Source organism: Rhinatrema bivittatum, chromosome 6 (genome assembly GCF_901001135.1).
Source record: "Rhinatrema bivittatum chromosome 6, aRhiBiv1.1, whole genome shotgun sequence".
NCBI lineage: Eukaryota > Metazoa > Chordata > Amphibia > Gymnophiona > Rhinatrematidae > Rhinatrema > Rhinatrema bivittatum.
Window position 1 is genome coordinate 275,582,691 of NC_042620.1, and position 25,725 is coordinate 275,608,415.

A 25,725-nucleotide genomic window follows, 5' to 3' on the forward strand; every position below is an offset into this window, starting at 1 on the left:
AGAACCCTCGCTGAATATCGTCCGATATATTTTAAATCGTCAAAAATCGTTAGGGCCACGATACAATACCAATTCCCCCGATTTATCGTCAAAAAATCGTAAATCGGGGGAAGGGGGAGGGCAGGAAAACCGGCACACTAAAACACCCTAAAACCCACCCCCGACCCTTTAAATTAAATCCCCCACCCTCCCGAACCCCCCCCCAAATGCCTTAAATTACCTGGGGGTCCAGCGGCACACTAAAACACGGCACACTAAAACCCCCTAAAACCCACCCCGACCCTTTAAATTAAATCCCCCACCCTCCCGAAACCCCCCCAAATGCCTTAAATTACCTGGGGGTCCGTAGCCTTAAATTACCTCCGTAGCGGCGGTCCGTAGCTAAATCGGGGGAAGGGGGAGAGCAGGAAAAGCGGCACACTAAATCGTGTAGTCTTCAGCCGGCGCCATTTTGCAAAATGGCCGCCGCAAAATGGCGGCGGCCATAGACCAAAACGATTCGACGCAGGAGGTCGTTCCGGACCCCCGCTGGACTTTTGGCAAGTCTTGTGGGGGTCAGGAGGCCCCCCCAAGCTGGCCAAAAGTTCCTGGGGGTCCAGCGGGGGTCCGGGAGCGATTTCCTGCCGCGAATCGTTTTCCGTACGGAAAATGGCGCCGGCAGGAGATCGACTGCAGGAGGTCGTTCAGTGAGGGTTCTGGCCCCCCGCTGCGGAGGTAATTTAAGGCTACGGACCCCCAGGTAATTTAAGGCATTTGGGGGGGGGGGGTTCGGGAGGGTGGGGGATTTAATTTAAAGGGTCGGGGTGGGTTTTAGGGGGTTTTAGTGTGCCGTGTTTTAGTGTGCCGCTGGACCCCCAGGTAATTTAAGGCATTTGGGGGGGGGTTCGGGAGGGTGGGGGATTTAATTTAAAGGGTCGGGGGTGGGTTTTAGGGTGTTTTAGTGTGCCGGTTTTCCTGCCCTCCCCCTTCCCCCGATTTACGATTTTTTGACGATAAATCGGGGGAATTGGTATTGTATCGTGGCCCTAACGATTTTTGACGATTTAAAATATATCGGACGATATTTTAAATCGTCAAAAAACGATTCACATCCCTATCAGGAAGCGATTCTGGCAATCCCACAAATCTAAGATTGGAGCGTCTGGATCTATTTTCTAGGTCTTCAATTCGATCAGTTTGAGATGCCAGCGCTTTTTTGAGAGAAGCTAGCTCTGTCTGTGCAGTATGCAGGCCATCTTCAGTCTCAGAAACTCTGTTCTCTAACTCTCCGAATCGGGTTTCATAACCTGCAATAGAAGCCGTAAGGTCTCCAAGTTGGTGGGATAACTTCTTGAATTCTGGTTCTAATGCCTCCACCACAGCCGCTTTGATATCTGCCCAATTTGTGGGGACCGGGGATTCAGACAGCCCCAGCTCTTCATCAGACGCCATCTCAGTAGGCCTTCCCTTTTCCTTCTCTTTTTCTTTGTCTTTCCGTGCCATACGGGTGGACATTTTACTCTCAATTAATACAGAAAGAGCTCACCGTCGTAATCCCAAGGTTTGTTGGTATTGTAAGACTGTTAAATGTAAAGGATGGGACTGGATAGGCCGGGTGAGAGCCCGAGAAGGAGAATCACATCTGCTCTCCCTCACAGCGTCATGTGATCTCTGTTTGCTTTTTTGACTGCCGCCGGCAGAACACCTGTTACAGGTAAGCAACTCTCTTTCTCCACACATTCACATCGCATTATTGTTTGGATAGTAATGGTTGACGTGACAGCAGGTTTGGCCCATCTCTCTTTCAGAACTTGTTTGAGGTGTAGAAACCAACTTTTTTCCCGTCTAGGGCCTGTTGTTTTTTGTTCAGGCTGCCCCCCCCCCCCTGTTATCAACAAAACGGGTTATTGTTGTACCTATTGGTACTTATTTTGCTATTTTGTGTTTAGCGTATTCAAGCAGGCTGCAACCGCAGGATTAGTATCAGGGACAACACAAAACTTGACTAACTTAGTTCAGGTGCAATTATTTATTTATAGTGCATCACAACGGCACAAATCAAAGTAATAGCTCACCTTGCATCAGCACACATATTAGGTAGATATACAGCATATGGATATCCCATGAGGTCCTACCAGCTCCCCTGCGGTCTCTACTAGCTCTCTGAGCCTGGGTTCTTATGGTAGGGTGAAGAGAACCTCCTTTCACCTAGAATCCCTGGTGGCGTTCTGCCTTAAGGAGGACTGGGTTAGATACTCCAATTTGGCTTCTTAATGTAGAATGAGGGAGTTGGTACAGTCCATCACATTAGTCCCCTTTTACTTTGGGGGGGGGGGGGGCGGAGGGGCAGCCTGTAACCTGCTTATCTGTGACAGGTATACTCCGAGGATAGAAGAATGGCAGTCCTCACAAAAGCTGCCTATGACCCTGTGGAGTTGTTTCCACTATGTGGTTTTTTTTTAATTCCTTTATTATTTTATTCTCTCTTCAATTCTGTGATATAAGACTGAAGGAGACCCTGTGTGGACGCATGATATATTGTATGCATGAGCATGCTGAATGAGGCTCAGTCAAAGTTCTAGAAACTTTGACATAAGTTTTCCGTGCCGTACTCCGTCCGATGATGTCACCTATGTGTGAGGACTGACATACTGCTCTCCTCGGAGAACACCTGTTACAGGTAAGCAACTCTACTTTACCCATGTAAATGCCTTTGAATATTGCCCTTCCGAATTGCAGACTTAAGTTCAGATTCTAAATTTAGGAGCTCAGCTTTTTTTTCAGTTAGCCTCTATGTATCTTCATCATATGATCTTATTACAGCTTATCGTGTCTATGTTTTAAAATCTGTTCCTTTCTTCCAGGTCACTATGCAGGAAAGCAGCTGTCACCTGAACTGCTGAACTGGCTCCATATCATCTTTTGGGACCAAGCTGCCAAAAACTTTGAGGTTTTATTCAAGAATCTCTATTTATTGCTGGTTAATAATACAGATTTTAGGTGCATGTCATCACTCCAGCAAGAGTGCCTCTTGTGAAGGAATGTGTCTGTCTGTCAGTATGAATGTAGAAGGGACTTGAGTACATTTTCAAAAGGTTTTTGTGCCTAAAAACTTGTATGTGCGCACAAGCGAATTTCAAGACAGGCTAAGTATGTGTGTAGTTGCCTGTCCGTGTAGGAAATACACACAAACAAAGTGGACATGTTGGGGAGTGGTTTGGAAGTTTGTGTGTACTTTACTATTTTCTAAGAACCTACCTGCATACGTAGTCAAGAATGCGCAAACACTTTTACACAAGAAAATTATTCCTTACCTGCTAATTTTCGTTCCTGTAATACCATGGATCATTCCAGATGGTGGGTTATGTTCCATGTCCAGCAGATGGAGTCAGAACACAAAATTCCCAGGGAAGGACCCATATAACCACCCCTCCCCTGTAACAGCTCTCAGTAACTAGACTAACAAAGCCCAAAAGAGAGAGACTAAAAACAGAGGGATCAAGTAATCAAAGAAGGACTTGAAATAACCGCTGTCCAAATAAACAGCAACTAAATTCTGAACAGTGAACTTGCGAACAGCAGTGCGTGAACAAAAAAGACGCGCAATATTCGAAATACAGAGTAAAAGATTGTTAAGACAGGTAGGAAGGGATGTCCCACAAGCAAACTCTCAAACCAAGGGAGGATGTCTGGAATGATCCATGGTATTACAGGAATGAAAATTAGCAGGTAAGGAATAATTTTCTTTTCCCTGTACATACCTGGATCATTCCAGACGGTGGGATGTACCAAAGCTTTCCCATCATGGGTGGGCTGCAGACAGCCCTGCTCGTATTACCTTGTCTCCAAGCTGACCGCCCGACGGAGCACCGACGTCCAGGCGATAATGTCTCGCAAAAGTATGGATCGACTTCCAGGTGGCCGCCCTACAAATCTCCTGAGTGGAGACGGAGGAGCTCTCTGCCCAAGATGTCGCCTGGGCTCAAAGAGAATGAGCCTTGACAACCAGCGGAGGGGACTTACCTACGCCAAGGTACGCCGCTATGATCGCACCCTTCAACCACCGCGCTATAGATTGTTTGGAGGCCATGCAACCCTTCCGGGGTCCGGACCAGAGGATAAACAGATGATCGGAGAGCCGAAAATCATTAGTCACCTCCAGATAGCGTATCAGAGACCGCCGTACATCCAGTCTACGCAGGTCTCCAGACTCAGAAGAGGCAAAAGATGGTAATTCCACCGATTGGTTGAGGTGGAATGCTGAAACCACTTTAGGGAGAAAAGAAGGAACCGTCCTCAGCGAAACCCCTTCAAGCGTGAAACGAAGGTATGGTTCACGACAGGATAGGGCCTGCAGCTCGGAAATACGTCTTGCTGAACTGATTGCCATGAGAAAAATGGCCTTGAGAGTGACGTCCTTGATGGTAGCCGAGCTTAGAGGTTCGAACAGCAAACCACAGAGGACTCGGAGCACCATATTCAGATTCCACGACGGACAAGGTGGGCGAATCGGAGGCTTCAAGTGTTTCACTCCTTTAAGGAAACGGGAGACATCCGGATGCGAGGACAGAAACTCCTTATTTCCACTGTGAAGAAAAGCCCCCAAGGCTGCCACCTGAACCCGAAGAGAATTGTAAGCAAGACCTAAATCCAAACCTGCCTGCAAGAAGGAAAGGACTTGTGACACTGAGGCCTGCATGGGAAGAATGTCATTCGCTCCACACCAATCCTCAAAGACCTTCCAGACTCGAACATAGGTAACAGAGGTGGACATCTTATGTGCTTTCAGTAGCGTTGAAATAACCGGCTCCGGATAACCGCGCCTCCTCAACTGACGCCTCTCAAAGCCAGGCCGCAAGACAGAAGCGCTCTGCCTCCTTGAAAAATATTGGTCCCTGGCGTAGAAGACGTGGCAGCTGACCGAGACGAAGGGGACCCTCCACCGTCAAATTGCGCAGATCCGCGAACCACGGTCGTCGGGGCCACTCTGGCGCCACAAGGATCACCGGCCCTTGGTGTGCCTCTATCCTGCGGATGACCTTGCCCGCAAGGGGCCACGGTGGGAAAACATATAGGAGACAGTGGCGCAGCCAGGGCAGGACCAGTGCGTCCACGCCCTCGGCGCCGCGCTCCCACCTGCGGCTGAAGAAGCGGGCGACCTTTGCATTTCCGGCGGTTGCCATTAGGTCTACGTGCGGTGTCCCCCATGCCGTACTATTATCTGCATCGCCTGCTGCGAGAGCTCCCACTCTCCGGGATCCAAGTTTTGTCGGCTGAGAAAGTCCGCCTGTATGTTGTCCACTCCCGCTATATGCGAGGCCACTAGTCATTGGAGGTGAAGCTCTGCCCACACCATCAATTTGTTGGTTTCCAGAGAGACCAACCGACTTCTCGTGCCTCCCTGGCGATTGATGTACGCCACTGTAGTCGCATTGTCCGATAGCACCCTGACTGCTTGATGGCGTACTATGGGGAAGAAACCCTGTAATGCCAGACGGACCGCCCTGGTCTCCAAGCGGTTGATGGGCCACTTCGACTGTTCCTCCGTCCATCGACCCTGGATTGAGCTGTCCCGACAGACCGCTCCCCAGCCTGTGAGGCTGGTATCCGTGGTGATAATCACCCAATCCGGGTCCTCCAGCGACACCCCCTGAGCTAGGTGCCACGGTTCCAGCCACCAATGGAGACTGATGAAGGTTCCTCTCGGAATCGGAAGGATTGCCTGGAAATCTCTCAACACCGGCTGCCACCGGGAGAGTAGGGATCTCTGCAGAGGCCTCAGATGCGCGAATGCCCAAGGAACCAGATCGATGGTCGAGGCCATGGTCCCCAGTACCTGCAGGTAGTCCCAGGCAGTGGGCGTCTCGAGCGCCATAAATCCTTGAATCTGCTGACGCAGAGAATGAGCTCTGTCAGGATGCAGAAAAACCCTGGCATTCTTGGTGTCGAAGTGAGCTCCCAGAAAATCCAACGACTGGGACGGGACCAGGCTGCTCTTGGTGAAGTTGACAATCCATCCCAGAGATTGGAGAAGTTGTAGCACTCTGTCGACTGCGAGGATACACTGCGCTCGTGACTTTGCACGGATGAGCCAATCGTCTAGGTAAGGATGCACAAGGATGCCTTCCTTGCACAAGGTTGCCGCCACTACCACCATGATCTTTGTGAAAACCCGTGGAGCTGTGGCCAGGCCAAAGGGAAGAGCGCAAAATTGGAAGTGTTGACACAAAATTTTGAAGCGTAGGTAATGCTGATGAGCTTGACAAATTGGTATGTGGAGATACGCCTCCGTGAGATCCAACGAAGCCAAGAATTCTCCCGGATGAACTGCCGCTAACACTGAACGGAGTGTCTCCATGCGGAAACGAGGGACTCTGAGGGACCGGTTGACCTGCTTGAGGTCCAGGATAGGACGAAAAGTACCTTCCTTCTTGGGAACCACAAAGTAGATTGAATAATGCCCCCGGCCCAGTTCGGCGGCTGGCACCGGCACTATGGCCCCCAATTGAAGGAGACGATCGAGGGTCTGCCGCACGGCTCCCTGTTTGATTAAGGACCCGCAAGGGGAAAACAGGAATCGGTCCCGAGGAGCGCAAACAAAATCCAAAGCGTAACCGCTTCTTAGAATATCCAGAACCCATTGATCCGACGTGATTTGGACCCACTCTTCGTAGAAGAGAGCAAGGCGACCCCCCAGTTGAGGGACCACCTCGCGGGTCCTTCTGGCATCATTGGGTAGATTTAGCGGATGTACCAGCACCCTGCGCTTCCTTACCCTGGCGGCGCCCACGAAAGGGCCGGTTCCAGGAGTACGAACGAGAAGAGGGAGCCCGAGGTGGCTGTTGCCTCTGAGGACGCGCTCTCCGCTGGTTACGATAACGGTTTCTGGAGTAATTATAAGATCTTGACAAATGGGGTCGATCTTCGGGCAACTTGTGCACCGCGTTCTCATTAAGGGACTTGATGATCTGATCCAAGTCTTCGAAGAGGCATCAGCCGACCAATTGCGAAGCCAAAGGAGCCGACGCGCTGAGACCGCCGCCACCATGGTTCGGGCTAGGACCCTTAAAAGATCATATAAAGCATCCGCTCCATAGGCAACCACGGCTTCCAGTCTGTCCGCCTGGTGAGCCTCAGCGTCTGGTAAGGACTGGGAGGTGAGAAGCTGCTGCACCCACCGAAGACCCGCTCGCTGTGCGAGGGAACTGCAGATAGCCGCCCGCATCCCTAAGGCCGAGACCTCAAAGATACGCTTGAGGTAAACCTCCAGCTTCCGATCCTGCATATCCTTCAACGCCGTCCCTCCAGTGACAGGAATAGCGGTATGCTTTGTGACCGCTGATACCGCAGAATCTACGGCGGGAACTTTGAGAATTTCCAAAAAATCGGCCAGCAGAGGATACAATTTTTTCCATGGCTCTACCGACCCTAAGGTTGGCCTGCGGGGAATCCCATTCCCGAGTGATCAACTGCAAGATCTTGTGATGAGTGGGAAAAGACTTGGCTAGAAGCCGCAGTCCTGCTAGGAGGGGGTCCCCCTTCTTGAGAGCCCCCTTCTTGAGAGACGCAGTCCTGCTAGGAGGGGGTCCCCCTTCTTGAGAGCCGGGTCAGGTCCTGCTAGGAGGGAATCCCCCTTCTTGAGAGCCGGGTCAGGCCCCACTTCTCATGCCTCCCTGGCGATTGATGTACGCCACTGTAGTCGCATTGTCCGATAGCACTCTGACTGCTTGATGGCGTACTATGGGGAAGAAACCCTGTAACGCCAGATGGACCGCCCTGGTCTCCAAGCGGTCCGTCTGGTTCCGGAGGGGGATCAATATCCATTTCCTGGAGGATGTAGGGAATGAGGTCATCTAACTCCACCGCTTTGAAGATGCGGAGGACCCTAGGGTCGTCACCCTCCACCTGGGCCGCCAAGGTGGGATCGTCCACGTCAGGGTACTGGGATTGTCCTTCCCCCGAATAAGTCTGTATTATCGATGGTGTCCCGGTAGGGCCAAGAGATGTCCCCGTTCCCCCACCTACTAAAGGGGGGCGAGCCTGAGGGAGGGTCCCACCCAGGAGGGGGGCAGGACATGGTATCTTGGGGGGAGAGGGTCCCCAGGTCCCGAAGGTCGTGTCTCTGCTCTGAAGAAAAGCCCTGTGCATCAGGACTATGAATTCAGGGGGAAAGGCCTGGCATCCTGAGGGGTCACCCCCCGGGGGATCCCCCCCTCTGCCTATCAGGATTAGACTCGGAGTAAGGGTCCAAAACGGGCCTAGAAGTGGAGAACGGATTATCCGTGTCCTCCTCAGAAAGCGCGGCATCAGAATCTTGCAACAAAATGGCCGCCGTTCCCGCGTTGAGAGGGAACAGGGCCTGGCGCTTCCTTCCCACGCGGTCTGCAGCTCGAATGTCCTTGCTAGTAGCTGGCGCACATTCCCCCTCGGGGAAACAGCCTGAGCACAGACCCTCTTCAGAAAATAATCCGGCCCTGTCGGAGCCCTCACAAGGCGCCGCGGGACTGCATCGCCGCAGGGAGAGAGAGAGGGGAGGGAGGCTCTACAGGTGGCTCGCGCCTAAAATGAGCGCCGACCCGGCAACGGACGCTTGTCGCGGTCCCCCACCAACCTAAAGAAGAACTGACGGGGAATTAACCTCCCAACAGCAGGCGGCCCCGGGGAATGGTGCTTCGCGGGGCCGCAGGTCGGGACGTCGGTCGCTCCCCAAAAGGGAGGGGGGAAAACCTGGGTCAGGAGGGAGAGGCCGGCACTACCGACTTTCACCTCAGAGAGCAGAACGGAGTCCAAAAATTGCAGTCCTCTGCTGAAAAAGAAGATGAAACAAAAATACACTTACCCCAACTGAGCCCTCAGTGAGGAAAATGAGAAAAGAAAGAAAGAAAACAGGCAACAGCCTGTCAGCAAGTCACCAGGCTAGAGAGCGATGAGCCAGCACCAGCGGAGAGCTCTCTCCCTGCTGTAAGAGGAGCCTTAGCAAAGTGATCTAAGCTGTAAATTTGAAACTTCCTATTTTTTTTTTTTTTTTTTAAAACTTGATCCCCCTGAGGAGGTAGCCCTAAGCTAACAAGCTGGGGACCACAAGTCCCCTGCTCACATCTGCTGGAGTCAGAACGTTACTGAGAGCTGTTACAGGGGAGGCGTGGTTATATGGGTCCTCCCCTGGGAATTTTGTGTTCTGACTCCATCTGCTGGACATGGAACATAACCCACCGTCTGGAATGATCCTGGTATGTACAGGGAACTGCTATTTAACGTACCAGATTAAAACTTATGTTGTCTTTTTCAACCTGGTGTTTGGCATGCTCACTTCTTCCAGTGAGTGGACAGGGCAGCTTTCTAGGAAGAGAGGGAAATGGTGTGGAAAACTAACTGGGAAATCATTGTCCTTGCCCAGAATTGTGTTTGGCTCTATTATTATTTTGTCGGGGTTGTTGTCCTGTGTCATACTAGTTTTCCTAGCATGTGGATTATGCACCTCTACCAGCAGATGTAGATGGAGCAAATATAGTCCTGCAGTGCCATCAGCCTGCCAGTACTCTCCATCTTCAGCAGATGGTGGACGAGCATCTCCCTACTGGGGATTGCTACAGATTTTAGAAGGAGAATAAAAAAAAAAAGTTGAATTGATTGCCCCGCTCTCCTGCAGTGATACTAGTTGAGAATTCCTGAGGTGATTTCCGTGGTCCCTCAGATGTGTGCCTTGGTCCGGTAGCTGTTTTTTAGCTGGCGTGAATTTAGCTGATTGAACAGCTTAAAGGCAGCTGGTGCAGGAAGCCAAGCATAGCAGTGACAGCAAATGCCCTCTCCCCCCCAGCTGGAGACCTTTTCTGTACTTAGCCGGGAAGGGCAGAGCTCAGGAAAGTTTTAATTAAAAAAAAAAAAAAAGATACCTTACAGAGTCGGTGAAAGAGGGAAGGAGGATTGTTTAGGGTTTCCCGTTCCTGGCCTCCTAGCTCGGTGCGCCAATCCGACATTCATCCCGCTCTGAGGGAGGTTCAAGAATGGGGGCTAACCTGGCGGATTTAGCAGCCTCTTTTGACTAGGCCCCTTTCTGAGGCATTTCCAAAGCAAGCTGCATGGTAGGCCACGACGGTGATTTCAAGTGCTTTTGCCTACGCATTCAGCTGCCCTCTATAGGACGTCTGTTCAGTGGTGAGTCTCGGTGTGCATCCAGTTTTTGAACGCTTAGTTGAGTGTCGGCTTGGGTATCCAGGTTAAGCAGCATCGGGCTTGAATGCGCACATATCCTGTTCGTGCAAATTGGGCATAAGTTTGTGTGCGCTTAAGTTGAGACATATAGCCTTGCAATGCCTAGTTCTTGGACGCCTAAATTTTGGACGTATATAAAAATATACCTATATCTATATATATGATGGCGTCTATAGCTAAGAAACCTAAGTGCCCTGCCTTGTGCGCCGCCTGTCGAATTCGGATGTCTCAGCCTGGTGTGGCCTCTTAACTTCTGCCAGCGCTGTTTAGAGGCTCAGGAAGAATTATGTTTCCTCTGATTTTACTAAGTCTGGTTCTTCCCAGCCTGATAAGCTTAATGGTAAAGATGTGTGAGGAGAAACGCATGATATTGGAACTGAGCTGCTGTCGTCCTCAGCAGGCGACGGCAGCTCAGTGGGCCCAGCACAGGTGCCTATTGGTTTTGGCAGGGATCCTTCTGCCTTTTCTTGAGTAGAATTTTTTGAGGAATTGCAATCCTTCCTCAGGTGCAATCCTCAACCCCGTCCAACACTGTCAGGTCAATCCCTCAGGCAATGGTCTCTGCCTCTTCTTTAAGCAGCAAAGTACTCCTCGAGCTGCAGGTATTCCTGACAGGAATCAAAAGAGCACTGATGATGAGACAGATCCTGACTCCGTGGATGGGGAAATTCCTCGGGGTTTAGAATCATATAAGATATGTTTCGGATCTTTGATAGAGATGAATTGCCAGCTCTGATTTCCCAGACATTGAAAATGCTGGGAGTTCCTGGAGCAGATTCCATGTCTGAGCCAAAGAAAAATCCAATTTTGCGTAAAGCTTCATGTTTTCTCCTGGTTATGGAGGCCATTCAAAAATTGATTGATCATGAATGGAACGCCCAGGAGGCAAATTTTAAAGGGAGTCAGACCTTGGAAGGCCTGTACCCCCTGGATCCGGTGATGAGAAAGCATCTGTGTTTTCCAAAAGTGGATGTGCATGTCTGTGCCATCTCTAAACGGATGACTATCCCTGTGGAGGGAGGAGCAGCTGTGAAGGATGTGCATTATAAAAGAATTGAGGCCACCCTTAAACAAGCATTTGAAACAGTGACAATGACTTTGCAGATAGTTTCCTGTTGTTCTCTGGTGGCTTGCTCTTGTTTGCTTCTCTCTCAGGAGGTTGATAACAGGCAGTTATGGAATCTGCCACCACCTTTTTAGCAGATGAGGGCTACGATTTGTTCCGCACCTCGGCCAGAGGAGTGGCTTCGGTAATAGTGGCCACAAGCCAGTTTTGGCTGAGAAATTGGTCTGCCGGTGCAACCTCCAAAGCTAATCCTACAAAATTGCTCACTCTTGTTTGGGAGTGAGTTGGAGAAGCTGGCCAGTAAGTGGGGCAAATCTCTGGTTCCTCATTTGCCAGAGGATAAGAAGCAGTTACAGCGCCCCTTTGGTATGAGGGGTCGTCTCAGAGGTTCCAAATGTTTTCGTCCCTACAGAGGGACGAACTTTCAGAGGACTTGGCCTTTTGGCAGGTCTCAGTCCTTTCATCCCAGAAAGCCCAGGTGGAGCGGGGGCTTGGGTAGTGCTATCTCTCTCTCTTTTATCAGAGGTTGGTCGAGATCACATCGGATCAGTGGGTCCTGGAAGTGATAGGAGAAGGATATGCTCTGGAGTTTCACAATGTTCCTCGGGATGTGTTCATGGTGTCTCTCTCTCATTCCCCACAGAAGAAGCAGGCAGTGGAGTGTACACTGTCAAAGCTCCTCAGTCTGAGAGCTGTGGTTCCAGTACCCACATCTCAAGAAAATGCAGGTCGATATTCCATTTATTTCATTGTGCTCAAGAAGGAGGACTCCTTTTGTCCCATCCTGGATTTCAAAGGGGTCAACTGTCATTTGCAGGTGATCTTGCGGTCCCAGTCGCGGCAGTCGCGACTAGGCCCTTACCTCATTGGTCCCGGCCCGTCTCCGAGGGTCTGCAGCCTGTTTCGCGGCATCCCCGTGGGGGGGGGGGGGGGCCGCCGCCGAGAAGCTCTGCCTGGACGCCTTCTCCCTAGGCTTGTGCGTGCAAGCCGCGCTTATGAAGGCCGTTTCCCGCCACTGAACGCTCCGCCCTATCCGCGACGTCAGACGCCACGGCCTATGTAAGGCCGCCGCGGAGCCCATGACTTTCCCTTGCAATGGGGTTCCTTGCGGTTCTCTGTTGCGCCGTGCCCCGGAGTATGCTATTGCGTTAGCAACTCCGTCCCTGCCTGAGACTTGTTTCACTCTTTGCCCAAGTCTTGCTTCTGTCTGGCTTGCTTGCAGTAACCTGTTCTGCTTCAGTTCCAGCTTGGTTCCAGTAGCCAGTCCTGCTTCAGCTCCTGTCTGGTTCCAGTAGCCAGTCCTGCTTCAGCTCCTGTCTGGTTCCAGTAGCCAGTCCTGCTTCAGCTCCTGTCTGGTTCCAGTAGCCAGTCCTGCTTCAGCTCCTGTCTGGTTCTAGTAGCCAGTCCTGCTTCAGTTCCTGCTTGCTTCAATCCCTGCTTGCTTCAATCCCAGTCAAACCAGCTCCTGTCTGGTTCTAGTAGCCAGTCCTGCTTCAGTTCCTGCTTGCTTCAATCCCTGCTTGCTTCAATCCCAGTCAAACTCCTGTCTGGTTCCAGTAGCCAGTCCGGCTTCAGCTCTTGTCTGGTTCCAGTAGCCAGTCCTGCTTCAGCTCCTGTCTGGTTCTAGTAGCCAGTCCTGCTTCAGTTCCTGCCTGACTCCTGATCCCTGCCTGCCCACTATAGCTCCAGCTTCCGTGATCTCCTAAGTCCCAGCGGCCGGGCTCCTACGGGCTCCTCTTGGGGGAGTATTGGCTTCCAGGGTGAATCACCTAAGTCCCAGCGGGTGGGCTCCTACAGGCTCCTCCCGGGGGAGTACCAGCTTCCAGGGTGAAGCTCACATCCAGCTCCTGCCTGGTATCCGCCTCCCGACCTGTCACTCTCTAGACTATAGTACACCTCTCCCCAGTCTCTCACAGGTCGGCCCAAGGGTCCACTAAACAGCTCACTCACAACAAATTGCAAGGCCATGGACTCGGCCGAGGTACCAGGACCCCAGGATCTTCCTGGGTTGGCTCTGCAGCTACAACAGCAACAACAATACCTGGATGTCCTGGCCGGATCCGTTGGGCAACTGGCTGCTCGAATGGATGCCCACGATACTTGTTCTTTGCCTGCTGTGGGTTCGAGACCAGAGGATGCAGCCTCACCCGTGACCCAGCTGCCGCCGCCTGCTCGCTACACTGGAGATGCTAGGATCTGCCGTGGGTTCTTAAACCAGTGTTTCGTGTGCTTTTCTCTATTGCCCCGGCAGTTTCCCATGGATTCTGTCAAAGTAGCGTACATTCTCTCCCTGCTCGATGGAAAGGCCCTGGTGTGGGCCTCCTCCCTTTGGGAGCGTAACGACTCCTCCTTGGACGACTTGCAGCAGTTTGTCACCAACTTTCGCCAAGCCTTTGACAAACCAGCCCGCCAGGCCTCAGCCACGTCAGATTTGCTACAGCTTCGCCAAGGATCCCATTCCCTGGTGGACTAGGCAATGGACTTTAGAACTCTCTCTCAGGAAGTAGGTTGGCAGGGCGATAGCCTTAAAGCCATCTTCTTGGAAGGGTTGTCAGGGCGCATCAAGGACGAGATTGCTGCCCGGGATCTCCCGGAAGATCTTAATGCCCCTCATTGACATGGCTGCCCCACATCGATCACCGCCTGCAACAGCGAGCACGAGAGTTACGCACGACCAAGCACAGCCCTGCCCGCAGTTCTTCACGCCCGCTGCCTTCACCCAAGCCTGCCCGTCCTGATGTTTCTGCCTCTGAACCCATGCAGTTGGGACGAGCCCCGCTCTCCCCTGAGGAGAGACAACGCTGCCGCTCGATGGACTTGTGTCTTTACTGTGGTCAGAAAGGCCATTTCTTGGCACGCTGCCAGGAGCGTGCGGAAAACTCCAGAACCTAGGAGGTCGGGAGGAGCTCCTCCTAGGTTGTGCCACAGCTCCTCAGAGTATGATACCCATTACCTTGGAATTTCCCAGAGGGTCTTTGGAAACCCTCGCCTTCCTGGATTCCGGAGCCGGAGGTAATTTTATCCTGCAAGACTTGGTCTCTCAACTGCAGATTCCTACGCAGAAACGAGAGGTTCCACTTCAAATCACCTCCATTCAGGGAACGCTCCTTCCAGGTCGCATATTGACTGCCACGGCTCCCATCACAGTCCGCACCGGGGCGATCCACTCGGAGGAGATAGCCTTCCTGATTCTCGAAAAGGCTGTCCACTCTGGGACTGCCGTGGCTCCAGAAGCACTCGCCTGTGATCCAGTGGATACTCTGCAAATCACTAAGTGGAGTCCCTATTGCCTCTCTCATTGTATGAAGGTTCCCAAGCCTCCAGCACTCCTGCTTTTGCACTCCGCTCTTGGTCCTCCAGCTCCATACGAGGACTTTACTGATGTCTTCTCGAAGACGAAAGCAGAAATCCTTCCGCAGCACCGTCCATACGACTGAGCTATTGACTTGTTGCCCGGAACTATGCCACCTCGGGGTAGGGGGTACCCCTTGTCCCTGCCCGAGACACGGGCCATGTCCGAGTACATCACTGAGAATTTGGCGAAAGGATTCATTCGCCCATCAAAGTCGCCCGCCGGGGCAGGATTCTTTTTCGTCAGCAAGAAAGATGGCTCCCTGAGGCCCTGTATCGACTACCAAGGGCTCAACGCGATTACGAAACGGGACCACTACCCTCTCCCGTTGATCCCAGAGCTACTTGACCGGCTCCACGGTGCAAGAATCTTTACTAAGTTGGATCTACACGGGGCCTACAACTTAGTTAGAATCCGCCCCGGAGACGAATGGAAGACCGCGTTCAATACCCGGGATGAGCATTACGAATACCTCGTAATGCCCTTTGGCCTTTGTAACGCCCCAGCGGTCTTCCAGCACCTGATGAAGGAGGTGCTGCGGGATTTACTCAACATCTATGTGATCGTCTACCTCGACGACGTCCTGATCTACTCCCGTAACCTGCCTACACACCGCCAGCATGTTCGCCAGGCGCTCCAAATACTCAGAGAGCATAGCTTATATGCTAACCTTGAGAAATGCAGCTTTGAAAAAACTTCCTTGCCGTATCTGGGGTATATTGTTTTGGCTGACGGTTTCCAGATGGATCCGGAGAAAGTCGCTGCAATTAGGAACCGGCCGCGGCCGAGGGGCCTCAAGGCGTTACAACGTTTCCTCGGCTTTGCTAACTTTTATTGGCATTTCATCCCCGGCTATTCCCGCATAGTGGCTCCTCTGACTGCGCTCACCCGGAAGGGAGTCAATGTGGTGGACTGGCCTACCCAAGCCTGCCAAGCCTTCGAAGATCTGAAAAGATCCTTCCTACAAGACACATGCCTCCGCCATCCTGATCCCAGTCGGCCGTTCGTGGTTGAGGTTGATGCCTCGAACGTAGCTGTTGGAGCAGTGTTGAGCCAGCACTCCGACACTGGACAGCTTCTCCCGTGTTCCTATTACTCAAGGAGGTTTCTCCCCGGCTGAGAGTAATTACGGGGTTGGCGACAAGGAACTGCTCGCCGTGAAACTCGCCCTGGAAGAATGGAGACAGTGGTTGGAGGGAGCCAATCACCCCTTCACCATTTACACGGATCATAAGAATCTCTCTTTCCTATGCCAAGCCCAGCGTCTAAACCCGAGACAAGCCCAGTGGTCTTTGTTCTTTGACCGGTTTGACTTCACTCTGCGATATCGCCCTGGCTCAAAAAATGTGCAAGCAGATGCCCTGTCACAGTCCACCAAGGTTAAAGAGACTCCTGAGTCGCCCCAGCACATTTTAGATCCCCGGAAGGCGGGTCTTGCTGCCACCTCCGTGTCTTCCGAAGAAAAGAAAGTAGTCCCATGCCGCTCTTGAAGGGCCGTGCTGGCTTGGGCCCATGAATCCCTCACTGGAGGGCATGCGGGCCGTACCGGGATGCTAGACCTCCTCAACCGGTTCTATTGGTGGCCAACGGCAAGACAAGACGTTCGTCCCCTCGTCGACTCCTGCCCCCCCTGTGCATTGCAGAAACCGCTTGGCGGGAAACCTAGAGGATTGTTACATCCTTTGCCTATCCCGGTGGAGCCCTAGACGCACATCTCCACTGACTTTGTGGTGGATCTCCCAGCATCAGATGGGAACACGGTCATCTGGGTTGTTGTGACCGGTTCTCTAAAATGGCACATTTTGTTCCCCTGTCAAAATTGCCTTCAGCACCCGACTTGGCTAATTTGTTTGTTCAACATGTGTTCCTACTTCATGGTCTTCCCCAGGACATTGTTTCAGACCAAGGACCACAATTCACCGCCCGCTACTGGAAGGCCAGTTGAGTCTCTCTTCAGCCTTCCACCCTCAGAGTAACGGGCAGACCGAACGTACGAACCGGACTCCGAAGACCTTCCTGCGTTCCTTTGTAAACGAAAGACGACGATTGGGCCAAACTACTCCCTTGGGCGGAATTTTCATACAACAATCATACACACTCCGCTACAGGAAGCTCTCCCTTCCTAGCTGTCTATGGGAAGCAACTTTGGCCGCCCTTGCCCTCGCCTGAACCCAGCACACTGCCAGCAGTGCAACTCTCTGCCCGCCAGCTACTTGCCCTCTGGACATCTATCCAAAAGAAAATGCAAAGAGTTGCCCATGTGGCCAAAAAGTGGGCAGACAGCCACCGTCAGCCAGCACCAGTCTACCTCCCAGGGGACCGTGTTTGGCTGAGTACAAAGAATCTACAACTTCGGATTCCTTCCCGCAGACTCGCCCCCAGATTCTGCGGACCATTCCGCGTTGCCGACTGCGTAGATGCTGTTTCCTATCGCTTGCGCTTACCCTCCTCTATGCATGTGCACAATGTCTTCCATGTGTCGCTTTTGAAACCTCTCATCCTCTCCAGGTACCATCCCTGAGCTCCCGAATCTGCAGATCCTTCTGTGCCAGGAGATACCACCTACCAAGTTCGGGAGGTTCTAGATGTCAGATTTCATCAACGCCGTTGGGAGTACCTCATTGCCTGGGAAGGTTGTGGATCTGAGGACAACATATGGGAGCCAGCCCGCAACATCCTTGATAAAGACTTACTGAAAGCCTTCCATCAAGACCATCCAGGTAAACCCGGGCCTGCTAAGAGGGGGCGTAAGAGGGGATGTACTGTTGCGGTCCCAGTTGCGGCAGTCGCGACTAGGCCCTTACCTCCTTGGTCCCGGTCCATCTCCGAGGGTCTGAGGCCTGTTTTGCGGCATCCCCGCGGGGGGGACGCCGCCAAGAAGCTCTGCCTGGATGCCTTCTCCCTAGGCGCGCGAACGCAAGCCGCACTTATAAAGGCCGTTTCCCACCACTGAAAGCTCCGCCCTATCCGCGACGTCAGACGCCGCGGCCTATGTAAGGCTGCCGCGGAGCCCAGGACTTTGCCTTGCAACAGGGTTCCTTGCGGTTCTCTGTTGCGCAGTGCCCCGGAGTGTGCTATTGTGTTAGCAACTCCGTTCCTGCCTGAGACTTGTTTCACTCCGTGCCCAAGTCTTGCTTCTGTCTGGCTTGCTTGCAGTAACCTGTTCTGCTTCAGTTCCAGCTTGGTTCCAGTAGCCAGTCCTGATTCAGCTCCTGTCTGGTTCCAGAAGCCAGTCCTGCTTCAGCTCCTGTCTGGTTCCAGAAGCCAGTCCTGCTTCAGCTCCTGTCTGGTTCCAGAAGCCAGTCCTGCTTCAGCTCCTGTCTGGTTCCAGTAGCCAGTCCGGTTTCAGCTCCTGTCTGGTTCTAGTAACCAGTCCTGCTTCAGCTCCTGTCTGGTTCTAGTAGCCAGTCCTGCTTTAGTTCCTGCTTGCTTCAGTCCCAGTCAGCTTCAGTTCCTGCCTGACTTCTGATCCCTGCCTGCCCGCTCCAGCTCCAGCTTCCGTGATCTCCTAAGTCCCAGCGGCTGGGCTCCTATGGGCTCCTCCCGGGGGAGTACCGGCTTCCAGGGTGAATCACCTAAGTCCCAGCGGCTGGGCTCCTACGGGCTCCTCCCGGGGGAGTACCGGCTTCCAGGGTGAAGCTCACATCCAGCTCCTGCCTGGTATCCGCCTCCCGACCTGTCACTCTCTAGAGACTATAGTACACTTCTCCCCAGTCTCTCACAGGTCAGCCCTAGGGTCCACTAAACAGCTCACTCACAACAGGTGACTCATTTTTGCATGGAAATTTTGCACTCAGTGATAATGGCCGTGCAGTCAGGGGAATTCCTGACTTCCTTGGATCTGTCCGAGGCTTACCTCCATGTTCCTATCCAAGTGGAGCACCAATGGTTTCTGCATTTTGCGGTGTTGGGGTGCTGTTAACAGTTTTGGGCGCTGATCTTTGGTCTAGCCTCCCAGAACATTTTCCAAGATTATGTTGGTGGTAGTGGCAGAACCAAGAAAGGATGGGATACTAGTACACCCGTATTTAGACAACTGGTTGATTTGGACCAAGTCTCTGGAAGAGAGCTGTCTGGTGACCTTCAAGGTGATCTCCCTGTTACAGGAACTCAGTTGGGTAGTGAACCTAGCCAAGAGCAATATTCAACCATCTCAGTCATTGGAGAATCTGGGTGTGCGATTCAACACAACGCAGGACAAACGTTTTCTGCCAGAAGCTCGTATTCAAAAATTAGTGTCTCAGGTGTGTCTCTTGGTGCGCACTATACGCCCGACAGTGTGGTCCTATCTACAGGTATTCAGGTTGATGGCAGCTACCTTGGAAGTGGTGCCATGGGATAGGGTGCATAATGTGTCCACTTCAGTACTATTTGCTAGGGATGTGAATCGTTTTAGGACGATTAAAATTATCGTCCGATAATTTTAATATCGTCTTAAACCGTTATGGAACACAATACAATAGAGATTCTAACGATTTATCGTTATAAATCGTTAGAATCGTGAGCCGGCACACTAAAACCCCCTAAAACCCACCCCCGACCCTTTAAATTAAATCCCCCACCCTCCCGAACCCCCCCCAAATGAGTTAAATAACCAGCGGGTCCAGCGGCGGTCTGGAACGGCAGCGGTCCGGAACGGGCTCCTGCTCCTGAATCTTGTTGTCTTCAGCCGGCGCCATTTTGGAAAATGGCGCCGAAAAATGGCGGCGGCCATAGACGAACACGATTGGACGGCAGGAGGTCCTTCCGGACCCCCGCTGGACTTTTGGCAAGTCTCGTGGGGGTCAGGAGGCCCCCCACAAGCTGGCCAAAAGTTCCTGGAGGTCCAGCGGGGGTCAGGGAGCGATTTCCCGCCGCGAATCGTTTTCGTACGGAAAATGGCGCCGGCAGGAGATCGACTGCAGGAGGTTGTTCAGCGAGGCGCCGGAACCCTCGCTGAACGACCTCCTGCAGTCGATCTCCTGCCGGCGCCATTTTCCGTACGAAAACGATTCGCGGCGGGAAATCGCTCCCTGACCCCCGCTGGACCTCCAGGAACTTTTGGCCAGCTTGTGGGGGGCCTCCTGACCCCCACGAGACTTGCCAAAAGTCCAGCGGGGGTCCGGAAGGACCTCCTGCCGTCCAATCGTGTTCGTCTATGGCCGCCGCCATTTTTCGGCGCCATTTTGGAAAATGGCGCCGGCTGAAGACAACAAGATTCAGGAGCAGGAGCCCGTTCCGGACCGCTGCCATTCCGGACCGCCGCTGGACCCGCAGGTTATTTAACTCATTTGGGGGGGGTTCGGGAGGGTGGGGGATTTAATTTAAAGGGTCGGGGGTGGGTTTTAGGGGGTTTTAATGTGCCGGTTTTGCGATTTTTAGATTTTTCACGATTTTTCACGATATTTTACCCCCCCAAACGGCAACAATACGATTCCCTCCCCCTCCCAGCCGAAATCGATCGTTAAGACGATCGAGGACACGATTCACATCCCTACTATTTGCTGTCTCGTTGGAACCCGCAGTTTCAGGACTATTCAGTTCAGCTTCACCTGCCGATGGAAGTCTGCTCTCACCTCCAGTGGTGGTTGCAATTGGATCATTTGAGAAAGAGTTTCCCTGACATTGCCAGACTGGTTAGTACTCATGACAGATGTGAGCCTTGAAGGTTGGGGAGCTCACTGTCAGGAACTAATGACACAAGGGCGCTGGAATTCAGAGGAATCTCTCTGGAGCATAAATCACCTGAAAGCCCAGGCAGTCCGGCTGGTGTGTGTTGCGTCCGTCGGTTGCAGACGGCTGCGACCGCTCTGCCTCACCTCTTTTTTGCCTTTCTCTGCCTCCTTTGGTAAGATGGCTGCCTCCAGTGCTGAGTGCCGAAACCCTCGGCATCTCCAACTCAGCATGGGCGCCCCCATCCACCATGCTCCTTCCTGTGGCCTCCTAGGGCGTGCACGCGTGCACGCTGCCTAAGCATATCTACACGTCATGGCGGGAACTTCGAGGGCGAACCCACCGCATGACGTTCATACCTCCGGGTATTTAAGCTTCCACGCTACTCAGAACAAACGAGTTAGCAAGGACTTCGGTTTAGCTACTCTGACTGCTTCTAAGCTGCATGCTTAGACTCCTCGCTACCCTCCGGTGTATCTCGCTCCTGAAGAAGCTCTGGGCACCCACTCCTCGGGGGCCTCTCGCTTCCAACTACCCTTTGGGGTTTCTGCCACTAACTAGACAACCGCTCCTAGGGGGTCTTTCTTCTCTTTTCAGGATTCTGCGCTTCCAGGTACTCGCTCCTCGAGGGCCTATCCAGCTCAGAGTATCCTGCACCACGGACCTCAGGTCCCACCGTCACCATCCACCAGGGGGATTCCTGTTACGGCTATGGCTGCTGTGCAACCGCCTCACCACCAGGGGTCCTTCTAGACCAGGCTCTCCTGGCTGGCCCAATCCATCTGCTCTCTGTCCTGGATGTTCCTTTATAACCCTGCCTACCCTAGACTCCAGTGCTTCGGCATCGAGCTTGTTTGGGCTCCCTGCTCTAGCCTCCTCCTTGCTGTGTGTGGCCTTCGGGCCTTCTACATTGCCTTGCTGTGTGTGGCCTTCGGGCCTTCTGCCTTGCCTTGTTTTGCTGTGCGTGTGGCCTTTGGGCCTTTTGCCTTGCCTTGCCTTGCTGTGCGTGTGGCCTTCGGGCCTTCTGCCTTGCCTTGCCTTGTTGTGTGTGTGGCCTTCGGGCCTTCTGCCTTGCCTTGCTGTGTGTGTGGCCTTCGGGCCTTCTGCCTTGCCTTGCTGTGTGTGTGGCCTTCGGGCCTTCTGCCTTACCTTGCCTTGCCTTGCTGTGTGTGTGGCCTTCGGGCCTTCTGCCTTGCCTTGCCTTGCTGTGTGTGTGGGGCCTTCGGGCCTTCTGCCTTGCCTTGCTGTGTGTGTCTGTCCTTCGGGTCTTCTGCCTTGCTGTGAGTGTGTGGCCTTCGGGCCCTCTGCCTTGTCATGTGTGTGTGGCCTTCGGGCCTTCTGCCTTACCTTGCCTTGCCTTGTCATGTGTGTGTGGCCTTCGGGCCTTCTGCCTTACCTTGCCTTGCCTTGCTGTGTGGGTGGCCTTCGGGCCTTCTGCCTTGCCTTGCCTTGCTGTGTGTGTGTGGCCTTTGGGCCTTCTGCCTTGCCTTGCTGTGTGTGTGTGGCCTTAGGGTCTCCTGCCTTGCTGTGTGTGTGTGGCCTTCGAGCCCTCTGCCTTGTCATGTGTGTGTGGCCTTCGGGCCCTCTGCCTTGTCGTGTGTGTGTGTGTGTGACCTTCGGACTCTCTGTCTTGCTATAAGGTTCTGTTGACCCTGCCTGGACTTCGACACTGTTGCCTGCCACCTGCCTTGACCCTGCCTGGACGTTGACTCTGTTGCTTGCTGCCTGGCCTGACCCTGCCTGGACCTTGACCTTGGTTTGCCTGCCACCTGCCCTGACCCTGCATGGACTTTGACTTTGTTCCCAGCCAGTACTCTGCTACTCACATCAGCCATCGCCCAGTTCCATACACTCCTGCCTGCATCATTCCTTCTCAGCCATCATCGGAGATATTCCAGCTATCCCTGTCTCTCTCCACCTGGAGTCACTCCTGAAGGTGGTGTTCACAACACTGGACCACTGCCTAAACGTAACAGTATGCCGAAGCCACCCTCCAGAGAGAGAGATAGGATTTTTTGTCAAACCGGTGAGTCAATTTTTTTTTCCACAAACTACAATATGCCTCAGTCTCAAAGATTTTATAGCTGTTCATGCTGTCAAACCTTGAACTATTTAAGCTACCAAGACTGTCTGGCATGTCAACTCTCCGACCAAGAACATTGGGCATGCAGTAACTGCCATAAGAGAAATGTTTCTGTCTACCAGGAATGTTTGAACTGTTCCACTCCTAAGTCAGGATGGTGGAAATGTTCATGTATCCCAAGTCTATTACCTCCAGGCAAACCGTGCTCCTGTTGCTCAGCTAAAGGACCAGCTGCTTCATTAGGGAAAACAGTCAGTTCGACTACCCTGTGTTCAGCTTCTGGCCCAGTTAAAAACGTTATTACCTGTAGCAGCTTGTGGATAAAGAATTCCAGCCCTTCATTTCAGGACACTTTGAAGAGAACTTGTCACCAGGAAACAAGTAATAATTCTGAAAACCTTAGAACTCACCGGGTTAAGAAGGCTTCCATGACTTCCATGCTAGAGCCTCAGAGACAAGAGCAGAATGTACTAATTAACTCTAGCAGAGCCTTGCTTTCCACAGCTGCAGATCAGTTACAATTAACGACTAGGGTTCCAAGACGGCCCAGAGCTGCCTGTGCCTTCTCTAAGCTGCTAGTCCACACTTTTAAACCAGGGAAACATAATCGGGAGCTCCAGACTCAGTCTCGAGGTACCAAGTCCTCTGCAGTACAATCTTTATCCTCCCTTCACATCACAACAGACTTTGTTATGCTGCCGCCCCTGAACCGGCCCTGCTGCCGCCCCGGGAGGGGTCCGACCCGGCCCTGCTGCCGCCCCGGGAGGGGTCCGACCCGGCCCTGCTGCCGCTCCGGGAGGGGTCCGAACTGGTCCTGCTGCCGCCCCGGGAGGGGTCCGAACCTGCCGAACCGGTCCTACTACCGCCCCTGGAGGGGTCCAAACCGGTCCTGCTGCCGCCCCGGGATGGTCCGAACCGGTCCTGCTGACAGACTTTGTTACTCTGCCATCTGAGCCTGCTGAACCGGTCCTGCTGCCGCCCCAGGAGGGGTCCGAATCGGTCCTGCTGACAGATTTTATTACTCTGCCGTCTGAGCCTGCTGAACTGGTCCTGCTGCCGCCCCTGGAGGGGTCCGAACTGGTCCTGCTGGGAGACTTTGTTACTCTGCCGTCCGAGCCTGCTGAACCAGTTCTGCTGTCACCCCTGGAGGGGTCCGAGCCTGCTGCTCTGCTGTCGCCCCAGGAGGGGTTATGGACTGCTTTGCCGCCCCAGGAGGGATTTGTGACTGCCTTGCCACCCCAGGAGGGGTTGAAATTTATCATTCTGTACTCTCTGCAGAGTTGGGATCCAGGAGGAGGGGGAGGCCTTGGGGGGGGGGGGGGGTACTGTTACGGCTATGGCTGCTGTGCAACCGCCTCACCACCAGGGGTCCTTCTAGACCAGGCTCTCCTGGCTGGCCCAATCCATCTGCTCTCTGTCCTGGATGTTCCTTTATAACCCTGCCTACCCTAGACTCCAGTGCTTCGGCATCGAGCTCGTTTGGGCTCCCTGCTCTAGCCTCCTCCTTGCTATGTGTGGGCTTTGGGCCTTCTGCCTTGCCTTGCTGTGTGTGTGGCCTTCGGGCCTTCTGCCTTGCCTTGACTTGATGTGCGTGTGGCCTTCGGGCCTTCTGCCTTGCCTTGCTGTGCGTGTGGCCTTCGGGCCTTCTGCCTTGCCTTGCTTGCTGTGTGTGTGGCCTTCGGGCCTTCTGCCTTGCCTTGCCTTGCCTTGCTGTGCATGTGGCCTTCGGGCCTTCTGCCTTGCCTTGCTTTGCTATGCGTGTGGCCTTCGGGCCTTCTGCCTTGCCTAGCCTTGCTGTACGTGTGGCATTCGGGCCTTCTGCCTTGTCTTGCCTTGCTGTGTGTGTGTGGCCTTCGGGCCTTCTGCCTTGCCTTGCCTTGCTGTGTTTGTGTGGCCTTTGGGCCTTCTGCCTTGCGTTGCTGTGTGTGGGGGGCCTTCGGGCCTTCTGCCTTGCCTTGCTGTGTGTGTGGGGCCTTCAGGTCTCCTGCCTTATCATGTGTGTGTGGCCTTTGGGCCCTCTGCCTTGTCGTGTGTGTGTGTGGCCTTTGGGCCTTCTGCCTTACCTTGCCTTGCCTTGCTGTGTGGGTGGCCTTCGGGCCTTCTGCCTTGCCTTGCCTTGCTGTGTGTGTGTGGCCTTCAGGTCTCCTGCCTTATCATGTGTGTGTGGCCTTCGGGCCCTCTGCCTTGTCGTGTGTGTGTGTGTGGCCTTCGGGCCCTCTGCCTTGTCGTGTGTGTGTGGCCTTCGGGCCCTCTGTCTTGCTATAAGGTTCTATTGATTCTGCATGGACTTCGACACTGTTGCCTGCTGCCTGCCTTGACCCTGCCTGCACGTTGACTCTGTTGCTTGCTGCCTGGCCTGACCCTGCCTGGACCTTGACCTTGGTTTGCCTGCCGCCTGCCCTGACCCTGCATGGACTTTGACTTTGTTCCCAGCCAGTACTCTGCTACTCACATCAGCCATCGCCCAGTTCCATACACTCCTGCCTGCATCATTCCTTCTCAGCCATAATCGGAGACCTTCCAGCTATCCCTGTCTCTCTCCACCTGGAGTCACTCCTGAAGGTGGTGTTCACAACACCGGACCACTGCCTAAACGTAACAATTCCCGCACTAGTCTTCAGTGAGTACCTCTATGATCCAGCTCTCCAATTCTACCCACCAGGTTTGGCTTATCCCGCTCTGCAGAACACTACCAACCTTCTACATCTGGGTGAGACCTAGTCATCTGAGGCTGTCTGAACGTATTGGCACCTTTCTGGACTTCTGTGCCATATTCTCCTGCACCATTACCATCAATCTACAGCAGTACAATAAAGCTTTCCATCTCCAATGTCTGCTTTCTGAGTCTAGCCTATCGCTGTTGTTCCCCACGGGGCCCCTCCCCATGGGAGGAGTCATCACCACTGCGACTGAGTCCACACTATGCCTCAAACCCAACAGATTGCTAACTCCATGGACTCAGCTCAGCAGGCGGCCTTGCAGGCCATTCCTGGCCTAGCCCAGCGAATCACAGAGCAACAGAAGTTTCTGTAAAGCCTAGCTACTGCCTTCAATCAGTTGCACGCTCAACTGAATATTTCAGCAACTCCAGTGAAAGAATAGCTGTCTCCAGTGGTGACCATCAAGACCACTGTACCTTTATCCACACCTACCTACTTTACGGGCGAAGCTAAGATGTGTAGAGGGTTTGTTAATCAATGCAGCATGCATTTTTCTTTACAGCCTACCCTCTTTCCCACAGAAGCATCCAAGACCACTTACATCCTATCTTTCTAGAAGGACGAGCCTTGGCTTGGGCTTCACCTATATGGGAATGTTAGGACCCTATCCTGAATGACCTACCAGGATTTCTAAAACTCTTCAAGTCTATCTTTGACCCGG

General features: G+C 53.2%; 1 protein-coding gene across 1 annotated transcript in view; it reads left to right on the top strand.

The window, feature by feature from the left end:
• The window catches only part of TEX11 (testis expressed 11), a 974,891-nt gene that overhangs the window by 517,031 nt on the left and 432,135 nt on the right, over positions 1-25,725 (top strand). Inside the window, exon 15 of the mRNA XM_029607248.1 lies at positions 2,844-2,929. Within this exon, the coding sequence (XP_029463108.1) occupies positions 2,844-2,929 (86 nt within the window). The remainder of the gene's footprint in view (positions 1-2,843; positions 2,930-25,725) is intronic.